A 15546-nucleotide genomic window follows, 5' to 3' on the forward strand; every position below is an offset into this window, starting at 1 on the left:
ATAACTGAATCAGAAATTTTATAATTGTGGTACAAACAAAGAAGGCATGACAGTGGCTATATTTCATTAGGAGTTTGAGATTTGATACGTCACCAAAGACACTCGCAAATTTATATACAGACCATTCTAATTGTCTGCATCACTATCCAGTATTGGGGCAACGGGCTTCTGCACAGGATCGAAGTAAGCTACAGAGAGTTGTTAACTCCAACCTGGGCACCAGCCTCTGTAGTATCCAGGATGTCTTCAAAGAGCAGTGCCTGAACAAGTAGCATCCATTATTAAGGACCCCCATCACCCAGGTCATGTGTTCTCATTGGTACAGAAGTCTGAAGGCACACACTCCATGATCCAGGAACAATTTCTTCCCCTCTGCCATCAGATTTCTCAATGGACATTGAACCCATAAACACTATCTCAGTACTTTTTATTTTTTATCTGTCATTGCAAATTATAATGCCACTGTCAACTTCATACCTCATTGTGCAAATAATTTCCTGACCATTTTTAAACTTGTCACAGCACTGAAACAACACTCAGAGCATGGTAAGATACACACAAGATGCTGGAGGAACTCAGCAGGTCAAACAGCATCTAAGGAAGGGAATAAACAGTTGACGTTTTGGGCAACATACACAAGGTGCATGAGGAACTCAACAGGCAGGTAGCATCTATGGAAAAGAACAAACAGTCGATGTTTTAGGCCGAGGCCCTTCGTCAGGACTAAACGGGAAAGGGAGAAGTCAGAGGAAGAAGTGCAAGATGGCAGGTGATAGGTGAAACTGGGAGAGGGGGTGGGATGAAGTAAAGAGCTGGGAGGTTGGTTAGTGAAGGATATAAGGGCTGGCGAAGGGGAATCTAATGGGTAGAAGACCATGGGGAAAAAAGGGAAGGGGGAGGAACACCAGAGGGAGGTGGTGGGCAGGTAAGGAAATGAGATAAGAATAGGGAATAGTGAAGGAGAAGTGCAGACAATTACCGGGAAGTTAGAGAAATTGACGTTCATGCCATGGAGGCTACCCAGACGGAAAGTCCATCTCCCACCCCCCATCCTCATCACACTCTACAGGGGTTGTATTGAGAGCATCCTGGGCAGCTGCATCACTGCCTGGTTCGGAAATTGCACCATCTTGGATCACAAGACCCTGCAGCAGATGGTGAGGTCAGCTGAGAAGATCATCGGGGTCTCTCTTCCCACCATCATGGACATTTACACGCTGCATCCGCAAAGGAAACTGCATTATGAAGGACCCCATGCACCCCTCATACAATCTCTTCTCCCTCCTGCCGTCTGGGAGAAGGCTCCAAAGCATTCGGGCTCTCACAACCAGACTATGTAACAGTTTCTTCCCCCAAGCTATCAGACTCCTCAATACCCAGAGCCTGGACTGATACCTTACTGCCCTATTGCCCTGTTTATTATTTATTGTAATGCCTGCACTGTTTTCCATCAGGAAAATTTTCCATATAGGGTGCCTCTGATATGGTTTTCTTTCTTCAACCACTGTGTTCCCTCTCCTATTGCATCTTGATTTTGATTGCATCATGCCTGCTCACATCCTCTGCGCCCTGGGGCTCAACAAGACCTGGTCCTGACCCCTTCCACCCCACCTGCAGATAAGGCAACGAACAAGTCATGGGATGGTGGCTTTCAGTCCTAATCTATCTATAATTTCTGTGCATTGCTGAGTGCTGGATTGTCAGTTATTGCATTGGTTAAGGCAAGGTGCCATTTGCAAATACAAAAGATGGGATGTTACTTTGATGTTGCTGTATTGAGCTTGGTATTTAGTTTGAGTCATTTCACCACCTGTCAAGATGTCATCACCAGTGCACAGTTGGTGTTTCTCTCTGGGAGTGCTCATGTTTATATAGGCCACTACTGGATTGCCTTGGTGGTCCTGATTAGCTACCTTTTCAGTTGAACTTTGAATTCTATTGGCTTGCTTATTAACACCACTCTAACTGGGACACCAAAGGTTGTAGTGCGGGCAGACACGAAGCAAGCACGTAATCGTGGTTCTCTTGTGATAACTCCATAAACAAACATATCGAAATAGACATCATCTACAAACCCCTAAGAATCAGAGAAATATGAGGCAATAGAATTCAAAGGTCAACTGAAATGAGTAGCCAATCAGGACTGAGGCAAGAGAACAGGTGGCTCATACAACCAGAGAGAAACACCAACAACCCCACCGCCTCAATTCAGCCTTTACCCAAGCTTTGCAATTTGAACTGGTGTTTAAATCAATCAAATCTCTGGGCTGACTCTCCACACCTCGGTTCTGCTGCATCAAGTTGCCTCCAAGTCCCAAGGGGAGTTGCAGTCTATTTGTGGGGATTGTTTACCAGAAAAAGTGCAATTAACTGGCTGGAAATACACTCAGTGGCCATTTTATTAGATATAACTGTTCATTATTTATTGCAAATATCTAATCAGCTAATGATGTGGCACCAACTCAGTGCATGAAAGCATGTACATGTGGTCAAGAGGTTCACTTGTTGTTCAGGCCAAACATCAGAATGGAGAAGAGAAGTGACTTGGACTGTGGAATGATTGTTAGTATCAATGGGGTGATTTGAGTATCTCAGACTGCTGACCTCTTGAGACTTCCATGCACAGCAGTCTTTTGAGTTTACAGAAAATGGTCTGATAAACCTTCGGTGAATAGCAGTTCTGTGTGTGGAAATATCTTGTTAATGAGAGGTCAGTGAGAATGTCCAGACTGGTTCAAGCTGATGGGAAGGCATCAATAACTCAAATAACCACACAAATGGTGTGAAGAAGAGTAACTCTGAATGCACAACACATCAAAACTTAAAGTGGATGGGCTACAGCAGCAGGAGACCCCATTGGGTCCCATTCCTGTCCCCAGTAAAGTGAGCACTTTACTGTGTATGTGTATGTGGCGTACTAACTAAAATTTTCTTTTAAATTGCCAAATGGGTTAGAAATGGAGTTCAACATATGCACTGCCATATCACACACTGAATTTACTCATTCCTTCTAGTGCCCCACCCTTGTCAGATTGTACCGTAAAGTATTCTGAAGGCTCCTGAGCTAATTGAATATTTTGCTCAATCCTGTAACCCTCTAGATAACTGGGAAGACCTGGTGAAGTTCCTGCAAATGGCCAGAAAGAAAGCCAAGGAGTCATATGTAGAGACCGAGCTGATATTTGCTCTGGCAAAGACTAACCGCCTGTCAGAGTTGGAGGAGTTTGTTAATGGACCTAACAATGCCCACATTCAACAGGTAAGTAATTCCAGGAGTAATTGCATTAAAACTTGCTATGCTACTCTTGAAACATGGAACTTAAAATTGCTATACAGTGGATTCCAGTTTATTGAAACACATCGGGACCAGTACGTTTTGGCCCCATTAAGTGGCTGCCCAGGAAATCATTACAAAGGTATAAAAAAGACAAACCACTGTTTAACTGAGTAACAAATTATATATTTAACTGAAATACAGAACAAATTAGAACACTATCAGAACTGCCACAGAACTATAAACCTGTGTATTTCTTCCTAATAGTTGCTAACAGAGCAATTCATTCAACGTTTGCTCTCATGATTTTTTGATTGCCTAAATGTACAAAATCACGCAGACACCTAGTACAGGGGAGGAGGGAGGAAAGTGGTGGCAGAGAAGGGTTTCCAGGGGCAGGAGGTTGACATGGGCGCAGACATACCCAGCCCTAGTCACCAAGCAAGATCATTTGATTCCAAACAGATGTTTTATTGATGATTACAGAATGTCTCTCGGGTGCTTCCCGCTGACTTCCCTTTCTCCCAACCGTGATTCACCTCTCCCTGCCACCTTCCCACTCTCAGACCCCAAGAGGGACCCATATCAGAATTGGGTTTATTGTCACTCATCCACGAATTTAGTATTTTTTTGCTGCTGCAGTACAGTGCAATACATAAAATTACTATAATAATGTGCAATGATCTTGGGCACCCTAGCTATTGCGCAGTACTGTAAAATGTGTGGGGTAGACAGGGTAAATGCAGTTTTCCCCCCATTAGGAAAAGGGAACCAAGATCTAAAAGACATGGATTTGAGGTGAGAAGGGAAGTATTTAAAGGGGACCTGAGGGGCAACTTCTTGCAGGGTGGTGCATAGATGAAACCAGCTGCCAGAAGAAGTGCTTGGGGCAGATACTGTAACCTTGGAAAAAAACGTGGACATGTACATGTGTGCAAAAGGTTCAGAGCATGGGTCCCCTACCTGACCCTCCCCCTTCCCCACTTGCTCCAGCAAAAGCACCCCTTCTTCCCCCCCCCCCCCCACATGCAAGCAACAGCAAAAGTCCCCAAAGAGACCTTGATGTAGAATCCATCAAAAACTGCAGTCCATAGCCCAGCACTTCAGTGTCTCGGGTAGACTCTCACTCCCTAGCAAGGGAAAGAGAGGTCGCCTCTACAACAGCAAGAGCAGAGACCAGTAACTCTGTGTTCGGATGTTACAGTTTACCGCATCACTTCTCCAAGCCTCCCCACCCCCATCCAACTCGAGGACTGACAGGCTCTCACTCACCATCAAAATTTTATTCTGAACTATAGGTTGGTGACCGCTGCTACGATGATGGCATGTATGACGCAGCCAAGTTACTTTACAATAATGTTTCCAACTTCGCTCGTTTGGCTTCTACCTTGGTGCATTTGGGAGAGTACCAGGCTGCAGTAGACAGTGCTCGAAAAGCCAACAGTACCAGGACGTGGAAAGAGGTAAGAAATCTGCATGCTGTATCCAGTTGATGAATATTTGCTCAATCTGAATCTCTGACTAAGTAGTTCCAATCAATTCTTACAAAATAACATCTTCTTGCAACTGGGCAGTGTGACAATTTTTTAAAAAACCTTTTTTAAATCTCCCTGCTTCAGGTCTGTTTTGCCTGCGTGGACGGGCAGGAGTTCCGCCTGGCCCAGATATGTGGCCTGCACATCGTCATCCATGCAGATGAGCTCGAGGAGTTGATCAGTTACTACCAGGTAATCCCATTTCAATAAGGTGGACTGTATCAAGTTAGCTGTACCCATAGCCTATTGAATGTTCGCATGTCGAAGCTGTGTTGCGCTCAAAGTACGTATATGTCACGATATACAGCCCTGAGATTCATTTTCCTGCAGGCAGAGTGTAGAAGACAACAGTGTGCAAATTCAAATATAAATAAGTAGCAATAAATAATGAGAACATAAGATAAAGAGAACTTAAAGTGAGATCATTTGTTGTGGGAACATCTCAATGGATGGGCAAGTGAGTGTTGTTATCCCCCTTTGTTCAAGAGCCTGATAGTTGAGGGGTAGTAACCTGGTACTGAGTCCTGAGTTCAGGTATCTTCTACCTGATGGTGTCGTGATTTCTCGTGCCCCACAAACGACCAGGAGACGCAGAAGATTCTTCAAGAAGGGTTAAACTTTAATTTGCAAATCAAAGCTGAGACAAGTCATTGAGCGAGTCGCTGATTGCCCACCGATCCAATCTCCTGGTTTAGTTGCATTAGCATATCCAATCGGTTATAGTTGCCTATCACAAGTACATCCGCCACTATTGTTTCTACCTATTGACTTAATCATGTTCTAATCTACATCTCTTAGCTACCTCTCATTAACACACCATTGTCTTCTACATTCAATTGGATACATGCATAGCAAATAGCAAACTCAGACTACATAATCTACATCTCTTAGCTACCTCTCATTAACACAAACAATGCAACTTTTATACTCCAATAATGACAGCAGCAAGAAAAGAGCATGGTGAAGATCTCTGATGCATTCCAATGACAGTATTTCATGTAGATGTGCTCAGTGGTTGGGAGGGCTTTACCCATAATGTTTGCTAAATCCACTACCTTTTGTAGGTTTTTCTGTTGGTGTTAGTGTTTCCATACCAGGCTGTGATGCAGCCATTTAATACCTTCTCCACTACACATGCATAGAAGCTTGTCAATTGAACTACACTAAATGATGAAAAACTCGCCCTTTTTATTGTTTTTCCTATGAAATATAAACTTGTGCATTGCAGGTAGTGTTTGCTTGCTTCCAGTATCAACTTGCAAAGCCTTCAGGCTTAGTCAAAGTAAAATACAATACAATTTGCTTAAATATTCCCAATGTACTACATGCCATTGGTAGCATTTGCTTGTTATATGCCACGTATGATGTAGGTGATCGTGGTCGTTCCATAACCACGATTGTTCATGGCAAATTTTTCTACAGAATTGCCTTCTTCAGGGCAGTGTCTTTACAAGACTCCAGCCTTTTTCAATACTCTTCAGAGGTTGCCTAGCATCAGTAGTCACATAACCCAAACTTGTGATATGCACCAGCTGCTCATATGAGCATAAACCACCTATGCCCAAGAGTGACCCGCAGGCTAGCAGAGAGAAGGAGCGCCTTACTCCTCCTTTGGTAGAGATGTATCTCCACCCCTGGGTATGCTGGTTGTTCATGTAATCGGGCCTAGAGCCATCAAATCATATGATAAGCCTTTCATTCCAGGAATCATTCTCGTGAACCTCTTCTGAATCCTCTCCAATGGCAGCATATTTTTTCTTTGTTTAAAAGGTGGGTTGATACATGATTTTTCTGGTGAGCTTCTCTGCTCCGGCATCACATAAAAGAGGCACAAAATAAAGAATGAACATGGAACAGTACAGCATAGGAATAGGCCATTCAGCCCACAATGAAGCATGTAAATTATCATCATTGTGTGACATGGGTGATCATGGTCTTTCCATGACCATGACAGTTCTTGGCAAATTTTTCTGAAGAAGCGGTTTGCCATTGCCTTCTGGGCAGCGTCTTTGCAAGCCGAGTGACTCCAGCCATTATCTACTCCCATGGCTTCACGTGACCCTGATCGATGGATGGCGGGGCTGAGCAGGTGCTACACCTTGTCCAAAGGTGACTTGCAGGCTAATGCGGGAGAGGAGCACCTTACACCTCTTGGGTGAGACGCATCTCCTCCCTGCCGCCTGAGCCATTGGAATATCCGGAAGGAAAGAATAAAATTGCTCAGTGACTCATGCCACAGTCACAATAGGAAGCTTACTGAGACAGTAAATGACTAATTTCCCATGAAGTACAAAACGTGTCATGTACAGCGAATGCATTCTGATCTGCCTGGCTCTGCAGCTTGCCAGTGCTGACCAAGTAGAATGGCTCTTGCATGATAAATGATGCATCTGCATCTAAAATGAGTGTTGATTCATAGCTGGGTGTTGTATTACCAGTTTAACTGTCTTGAGTATCACGAAACCTTTAGTAGATTTAGATATAATGAAAGAATTGAATAAAAAGATAAAATGTGCATAAATACATAAACACCAGCGCAATGTAAACAACATTATAAAAAGTGGTTGAAAGTGTATTCTGAGCTGTACAGCTGTAGTTGACCCAGTCTGTCCCAGCCTTTCAGGTGGAATTCTGTGGCTCAGAATTAAAGCAGAAGTTGATACTTTAGAAAGGAAGATTGAACAAGCTTGAGAAGATAGCTGAAAATTTCTTCTGGTGTTGTCCATCGTTGGCATAACCTTGTGGAAAGGCATTGGATTCTTGAGTTGAGAATTTTCAGAACAATCTCAGACCACTGCTTTGAGTTAGTGCATTCAAAGCTCATACTCTATACCCAAAGTTTTGGGATAACAGGAGAAACGAGCAGGAAATAGATCAGAGACCAAGATCCAGATTACTATGATCCAGTAAAACAGATTAGCTTTATTTGTCTCATGAATACTGAACGGTGGGTGGTGGGGTGGAGATTCGTCTCTACCAAAGGAGGTGTGAGGCTCTCCTTCCCTCCGCTAGCCTACAGGTCACCATTGGACATGGTGTAGCACCTGGTTAGCACTCCCCAACCCATCCCCCGATCAGAGTCACCTGAAACCACGGGAGCAGGTGGTGCAGATCACAAGTCTTGGTTATGTGTCCAGCCAGATAGTCTCTGAAGAGTATTGAAGAGTATGGCTGCGTCACCCATCTTGTAAAGACACTGCCCAGAAGAAGGCAATGGCAAACCACTTCTGTAGAAAAATTTGTCAAGAACATTCATGGTCATGGAAATTCCGTAGTTGCCCATGTCATGCAATATGGCAGAAAAACACAATATTGAAACACACAGTGAAATGCGTTCCATTTCTGTCAACGACCGATACCATCTGAGGATTGTGCTGGGGGAAGCCCACAAGTGTTACCATGATTCTGGCACCAGTATTGCAAACCCACAACATACGAACCCTAACTCGTACATCTTTGGAATGTAGGAGGAAAGTGGAACATCTGGAGGAAACCCACAGGGTCATGGCGTGGTCTGTCCTTCAGGCAATTCATTTATGATTTTCTCCGTGATTAAGCACATTCAGCTTCTATTTTAATAAGCAGTTTCGCATCTGTATTAGGTCACTTTATGAACAGCCAGGTGGTGGTAAGTAGGAAGGCACATTGGCTGGCAGACGACCAGAGGTTTATGTATCTAATGCCATCCTGTTCTTTCCCCAGCAGAAGCATTGCTTTTCACTCCTTATTCACTATGTCATGCCATTGAACCTGCAATAAAACTAAGGAGCTAGGAGGCCATTTCATGTCATTTTTGAATGGAGTTTGTCTAGTTAAGTTGCAACACCTCAGAGAGGGCAGTACGCAGGGAGAATGTACAAACTCCTTACCGGCATCGGAAGGAATTGAAATTGATAGTTGGTACAGTAAAGTTTTGCACTACCACAATGCCATTGTGTATGGCTGAGCAAGCTCCTGGCACCGTGTGGCTGTCATAACAGGTTTTGCAACAGTTAAATGTTTCGTGTATGGGCATTGTGCTGTTTTATTCGATCTTTTGCAAAGTATCAGATTGGGTAGCTGGCAATATTTAAATTTTAACTGGGATTTTCTTATCAGAACAGGACTCACATTTGTATCATTCTGATGCCTGACTATTTTGGAAGGCTGCTGGACAATACTTCCATTGATTGATGTGTATGTTTTCTAGGATCGGGGATACTTCGAAGAACTAATCGCCCTCTTGGAAGCAGCATTGGGCTTGGAACGAGCTCATATGGGGATGTTTACTGAGCTGGCAATCCTGTACTCCAAATTTAAGCCTCAAAAGATGCGAGAACATTTGGAACTCTTCTGGTCCAGAGTTAATATTCCAAAGGTATTTATACACTTGTACTGCTGCTCCATTCAGATGTGATGAGCTGTGTATTATAGGCCATTCAAGAATCAGTTTGCAGAACATTTCATTTGTAGCATGTTTGCATAGCTCAGGGCCAGCTTATTCAGTCTTTAACTGTAATCATCCTTCTAGAATTGGCTTGATAACTTGGTTTCATCTTTCAGGGTTCAATCAGCTTACTTTGCAAGTTATACAGCCAAATGTGTGCTGACTAATTACATCAATCCTATTTTATTCATATTCCTGTCAAATGCTTCCCTACCCTTCACCACCACAGATTTACCACTCACCTACACCCTAGAGCAGGGGTTCACAACCATTTTTATGCCATGGAGCCCAACCATTAACCAAGGGGTCTGTGCACCCCAGGTTAGGAACCACTTGCCCTGCAGTCAATTTAAAATCAATATTAACCTATCACAGCTGTGGCTCCAAGTAACTGTTTGCATGCGACAGCAGCCCCACCCCAGTACACTGCTTCAACAGGTGGGCTAAACCGGGTAAGGGTAGCCAGTGGGCCTCATACCCCTATGAGTTAGGGACATAGCTGTCCCAGCATGTGAAGCCAACAACCAAGAAGGCAGTTTAAATAATGGTGTGTGGAGAACGAAGGCATGACAAGCCATAGCGGTCTGGTCAATCATCGTACCAAGACAGCATTTGTGACTGTTGGTAGCAGCTGGAACAGTTTGTGGTTGGGGTGACTCAGGTCCCCAATGATCCTTTGTACGCACCTATCTTTGTAAATGTGCTGAATAGTGGGAACTTCATATCTACAGATGCACTGGGCTGTCTGCACCACTCTCTGCAGAGTCCTGCGATTGGAGGAAGTACAGTTCCCATACCAGGCAGTGATGCAGCCAGTCAGGATGCTCTCAATGTGCTCCTGTAGAAAGTCCTTAGGATTTGGAGGCCGATACCAAACATTTTCACCACATAGCTGGTATGTACAGACCACGTGAGATCCTCGGTGATACTTACACCAAGGAATTTAAAGCTGTTCACCCTCTCAACCCCAGATCCATTGATGTCAATAGGGACTAGCCTGTTTCTGTTCCTCCAGTAGTCCACAGCCAGCTCTTTTGCATAAGTGCTGATGCTTTGTAATGGTTCAACTAAGCTAAAAATGTTTTATGATGATTTTCGTTTGTACTCAGTATCTGAAGCTTCTCACTTAAACTTCCAACACTGATGAAACCAGCATTGATGGATTCCAGTTGCCGTAATACCATTTCTCCATGATCGCAATGTCCTGGTGAAACTTTCACCATGGCTGTCACTGACAGTGCCAAGATTTGCAGGGAAGAAGTCTAAATGGAAATGCAGAAAATGAATCTTCAGCAACATTTCACACTTCATGTTTTTGTATACTTGAAGCATGTTGTCAACCAGCTGCACATAGTTTGGTGCTCTGTAGTTGCCAAGAAAATTTTCAACCACATCCTTAAAAGCTTTCCATGTGATTTTTCTCTGTTCCTACTAGAAGTTCTTCCTGTTTGATTTGTGGACCAACAAAAATGCCTTCTTGGCAAAAGTTATTCTGACTTGAATTATGAATTGATAACCAGTATAGGCAATTTAAAAACAACTTGTGTGTGATAGGGAAATTTCATGGTGATTTTCATGATCAGCAGCCCACAATCCATAAAGTGAACCCCAAAGTATTCAGGAAGCAAGTTCTTTGTTGTCCAGTGTTATTGGCCTGAATGGTTTTGGGAGCATTGATTTGCATCCCGTTCCATTAAGTGTTGAACTTATATTTAATTCCTAATTAATAATAGTTTATTAAGTTTGTGCCTAACGTGGTTTGATAATCAGTCAGGCTGAGCCCCTTCATCGGGATTCAGTGCCTTGATGAAAGGTCTTGGTCCAAAACAACAACTGTTTATTCCTTTCCACAGATGCTGGCTGACTTGCTGAGTTCCTCCAGCATTTCTAGCATCATAGAATCTCTTGTGCAACATTGGCTTGACCTGTGATTCCACTCTAACAGCAGCAGGATGATCAGCTGTTTTCAACCACTAGACTTGATGGCATTCATGATTGGACAACTAATGCTTGCCTACTTCTGTGAAAAAAGAATTGCCAAATGAGCCAGTACTCAAAAGGAAATACAGGTTCCTCCCCCCCCCCCCCCCCAATCCAAAGGTAGAGCGTTCCTATGAAACTGTTTGTAATCCGAAATGCCGTAAAGCGAAGAAGCAATTACTATTAATTTATAGGGGGAAATCTTTTGAACATTCCCAGACCCCAAAAAAACCTACCAAATCAAAGCAAATAACACACAAAACCTAAAATAACGCTAACATAGTATAAAAGCAGGAATAATATAATAAATTTGCACCCTATATTAAGTAGAAATATTGTAGGTACTGTGTAGTTTCACTTATCCTTGGGAAGGCAGCGAACCAAAATCGATTTGGAGAAAAAAATCGGCACGTACATACACGCATGCATACGAACGTACACACATGCGCAAGTAGAAGTATGCGCAAACAACTGCCCACACATGGCTTCACAGTCATTGTAGTCTTTCTCAAGGTGAACACACGTATAAAACGGGCGTCTTTTATGGTTAGTGAAAACGGGTACTAATGCAAGTCTTTCGTGACAGCGAGTTGTCGTAAATCGAACATTCGAAAAGCGGGGGCCACCTGTACTTACGATCTGGTGTGCAGTAGTTTCCCCAAAAATGTTTGGGAATATTAGCATTTTGAGGAATTGGATGAGTATTAAAAATAGATTCATGGGGCTGTCCAGGAAAAGGTGAGCCACCAACAGACAGGATGCAGTGACTGCATTTTGTGCTCATACTATGACATCCTTTATACAGCACCAGTGGAGTTTTAAGAAGTGAAGGCCACCTCTTGAACTGCGCACAGCCTTCATGTTCCTTTGTGTTTTTTCGTCTGCTGCTCTGTCTCCATGGGTAGCAGGGTGGAGAGATGTGTGTCTACCTGAAGAACCATGAAGTTAGTCTGCAGGTCACCTTTGGGCAACGTGTAGCACCTGCTCAGCCCCCCCCCCCCCACCTAATCGGGGCCGAGTGAAATCATAGGAGCAGGTACATATTACAAATCCTGGTTATGTGACTACTGATGACAGGTTGCAAATCACTTAAGGGTATTAATAATGGCTGGGGTCTCCCATCTTGTGAAGACATTGCCCAGAAGAAGGCAATGGCAAACACTTCTTTTGAAAGGTTTGCCAAAAACAGTTGTGGTCATGGAAAGATCATGATCGTCCACGTCATACGTGACGTGGTGATGATTTGTCTCCAGCAGCCTCTCTCCTTATAGCACTTTCCCATGCACATTTTTCAGCCCTTCCTTTCCAACCGCCCAGCAATCCAACTCATCCTTCCAGTGAAAAAGTGATTCAGCTGCACTACCATTCTGTATTGGAGAAACTGGGTGACTCTTTGCAGGGCTTCCTGGTGCTTGTCTTTCACTCTGATTTGTCCATGCCAATTGCAATGTTACAGCACATTGAAGCTTTGCAGACCCTCGAGTTATCTTCTTATCTGCATCAGAACTTGCTGGTTTTGTGTTTTAGCTCCATTAGTGTGGCTTCAATTTCCCACAGTTCTACTTCTCAGTTTTAATCCTTAGTCATGTTCTCTCATTAACCTATCAGTCAGAATCAGTTTTAATATTGGCATATGTCATGGAGTTTGTTAACTTTGTGGTAGCAGTACAATGCAATACAAGATGACGGGTAAAAAAGAATTACTTTGTGTGTGTATATACACGCACACGCAGCACAGTTAGAGCGAAATAAAATAAATGTTTAAGAAGTGAGGTAGTGTTCATGGGTTCAATGCCCATTCAGGAATCTGATGGCAGAGGGGGAAAAGCTGTTGCTGAATTGTTCAGTGTGTGCCTTCGGCTTCTGTACCTCCTTCCCAACTGAGGCAATGATGGGGATCCTTAACGATGAGCACCACCTTTTTGAGGCACTGCTCCTTGTAGATGTCCTGGATACCACAGAGGCTAGTGCCTGTGAAGGAGCTGACTAATTTTACAACTCTCTGCAGCTGACTTTGATCCTGTGTAGTAGCCACCCCCTCCCCCCTGCAACCCCCAAAACCAGATGGTGATGCAGCCAGTTAGAATGCTGTCCATAGTACATCTGTAAAAACTTATCCCTGACCTCACACTTTGTTCTCTCAGTCCTTCCAATTCCCTGCAGCTTAAAACCATTCCCGTTCCCAATTCTAACAAAGGTTTTTTAACTTGACATGTTAATTTCTTTCCACAGCTGTAGAATTTTTTTCTAGTTTTAAGACCATTTATAAATGGCCGTAACTTGCTACCTCAATAACACAGCCAGTATAATCGAAGACCCTACACACTCTAGACTTTCTCTCATCTCCTTGTCCCATTAAACAGAAGATGCAAAAGCCTGCAAGTACATTGCACCTGGCTTACTGGCAGGATCTATCCTACTGTTTTCAGGCTATTGAATTGACCTGGTATGGTAAGATGGACTCGTGACCTCAATCTACTTTGCCATGGCCTTGCTCCTTTATTTATTGAGATACAGCTTGGACCAGGTTCTTCTAGCCCTTCGAGCTGCATTACCCAGCAACCCTAATCACGGGACCCAGCAACTGGTACGCTCTTGGATTGTGGGAGGAAATCAGAGCACCCAGAGAATACCCATGAGATCATGGGGAAAACGTACAAACTCCTTACAGACCCAGGAATTGACCCAGGTCACTGTTGCTAACCACTCCACAATCTATAACACTTTATTCTACTTTCTGGTATTATTTTCACATGTGCTATCTCAGTGCACTGATGTGATGAGATTTTCTGTGTAGGTAGCACAGAATAAGGATTTTTATGTATTTCAGCACATGTACAACAGTAATCCAAATTGTATCTAGAACCAAGCAGTTTATTTGGAATCTTGAGGTGGAGTGGTTCCTTTTACACTGTGCTTGGTTCTGCCTGTTTTCCAGGTTCTGCGAGCTGCTGAGCAGGCACACCTGTGGGCTGAGCTGGTCTTCCTGTATGATAAATACGAAGAGTATGACAATGCTGTCATCACCATGATGAATCACCCCACCGATGCCTGGAAGGAAGGACAGTACAAAGATATTATAGCAAAGGTATTTCCTAATCTTGTTTGCTTTTGAGTACTTCATCAGTCAGGGTTGACCATGAATGTTACATCCTATCTGTCTGGATCGGCAAGCCTCGACAGTACAAGATGCTCCTCATGTAGCAAGCTCCCTCCCTCGCCACGCATCTGATGAACCCAAAGGAATACTGCTAATTGATAAAGTTTGGTATCAGCAGCATTGCAGGTGTTGCCAGTCAGCCTTGAACTCAATGTAGGACTGCATTAAGGACTCCAGCTCAGGATTTTTCCCTCTGGTTTTACTCACAAGGCAGCAGAGGTTTGAGATCAGGGTGTCTCTTCTCCTAAATGAGCTGCCAACTACAGCTGACACCCCATATGCCCAAAGCAACTGGTTTTAAGGAGCCAGTAACCTGCCTTTGCCCCTTCTCCTGCCAGTAGAAATGGTTCAGCTGAACTTAGTAGATAAGCCGCACGTGAAGGCAGGAAGCTGGACTTGGTTGTCAGAGACTGTTTGAGGCTCGCACCATTGGCAGCATTTAATAGGAAGTGGGAGCTTGCCCCCATTATCATCTCCAGCCGCAACAACCTTAAGGAACCAATCTTGTTGGTAATGCTGTACAAGGAGGCATGGATCGATTGTATAGTCAGGGATTTCTCCCAGGATGGAAGTGGCTAATACAAGGGGGCATAATTTGAAGGTGACTGGTGCAGTAGGGGATATCAGAGAGTATGGTGGTACATGGAACACCCTGCCAGGGATAGTGTAAGAGGGAAGAGTCAGATTGATCTTAGAGTAGATTAAAAACTCAGCGCAACATCGTAGGCAAAGTGCCTATTGTGAAATGTTATAAAGCTAATGGCACGTTGGCCATAGATCAAAATATTGTGTACAGGAGGTGGGATGTTATGTTGAAGTTGTATGAGACATTGGTGAGGCCTAATTTGGAGTATTGTGTGCAGTTTTGGTCACCTACCCACAGGAAAGATGTAAATCAGATGAAAGATTGCAGAGAAAATTCACAAGAAAGTAGCTGGGTCTGGAGGACTTGAGTTAAGAAGAGAAAGATGGAATAGGTTAGGATTGTAATACTTAGAACATAGAAGGTTAAGATGAAATTTGATAGCAGTATACAAAATTATAAGGAACATAGATAGGGTAAATGCTAGCGGTCTTTTTTCACAGGTTGGATGGGACTACAACTAGAGGTCATGGGTTACAGGTAAAAGGTGAAATGTTTAAGGGGAGCATGAGGGGAAACTTCTTCACT

General features: G+C 43.6%; 1 protein-coding gene across 1 annotated transcript in view; it reads left to right on the forward strand.

Moving 5' to 3' along the window:
* The window catches only part of cltcl1 (clathrin, heavy chain-like 1), a 146085-nt gene that overhangs the window by 113864 nt on the left and 16675 nt on the right, over positions 1-15546 (forward strand). Inside the window, exons 22-26 of the mRNA XM_059943697.1 lie at positions 3102-3259; positions 4573-4737; positions 4894-5001; positions 8999-9166; positions 14154-14303. Of these exons, the coding sequence (XP_059799680.1) occupies positions 3102-3259; positions 4573-4737; positions 4894-5001; positions 8999-9166; positions 14154-14303 (749 nt within the window). The remainder of the gene's footprint in view (positions 1-3101; positions 3260-4572; positions 4738-4893; positions 5002-8998; positions 9167-14153; positions 14304-15546) is intronic.

This window comes from Hypanus sabinus, chromosome 18, assembly GCF_030144855.1.
Source record: "Hypanus sabinus isolate sHypSab1 chromosome 18, sHypSab1.hap1, whole genome shotgun sequence".
Taxonomy (NCBI): Eukaryota; Metazoa; Chordata; class Chondrichthyes; order Myliobatiformes; family Dasyatidae; genus Hypanus; species Hypanus sabinus.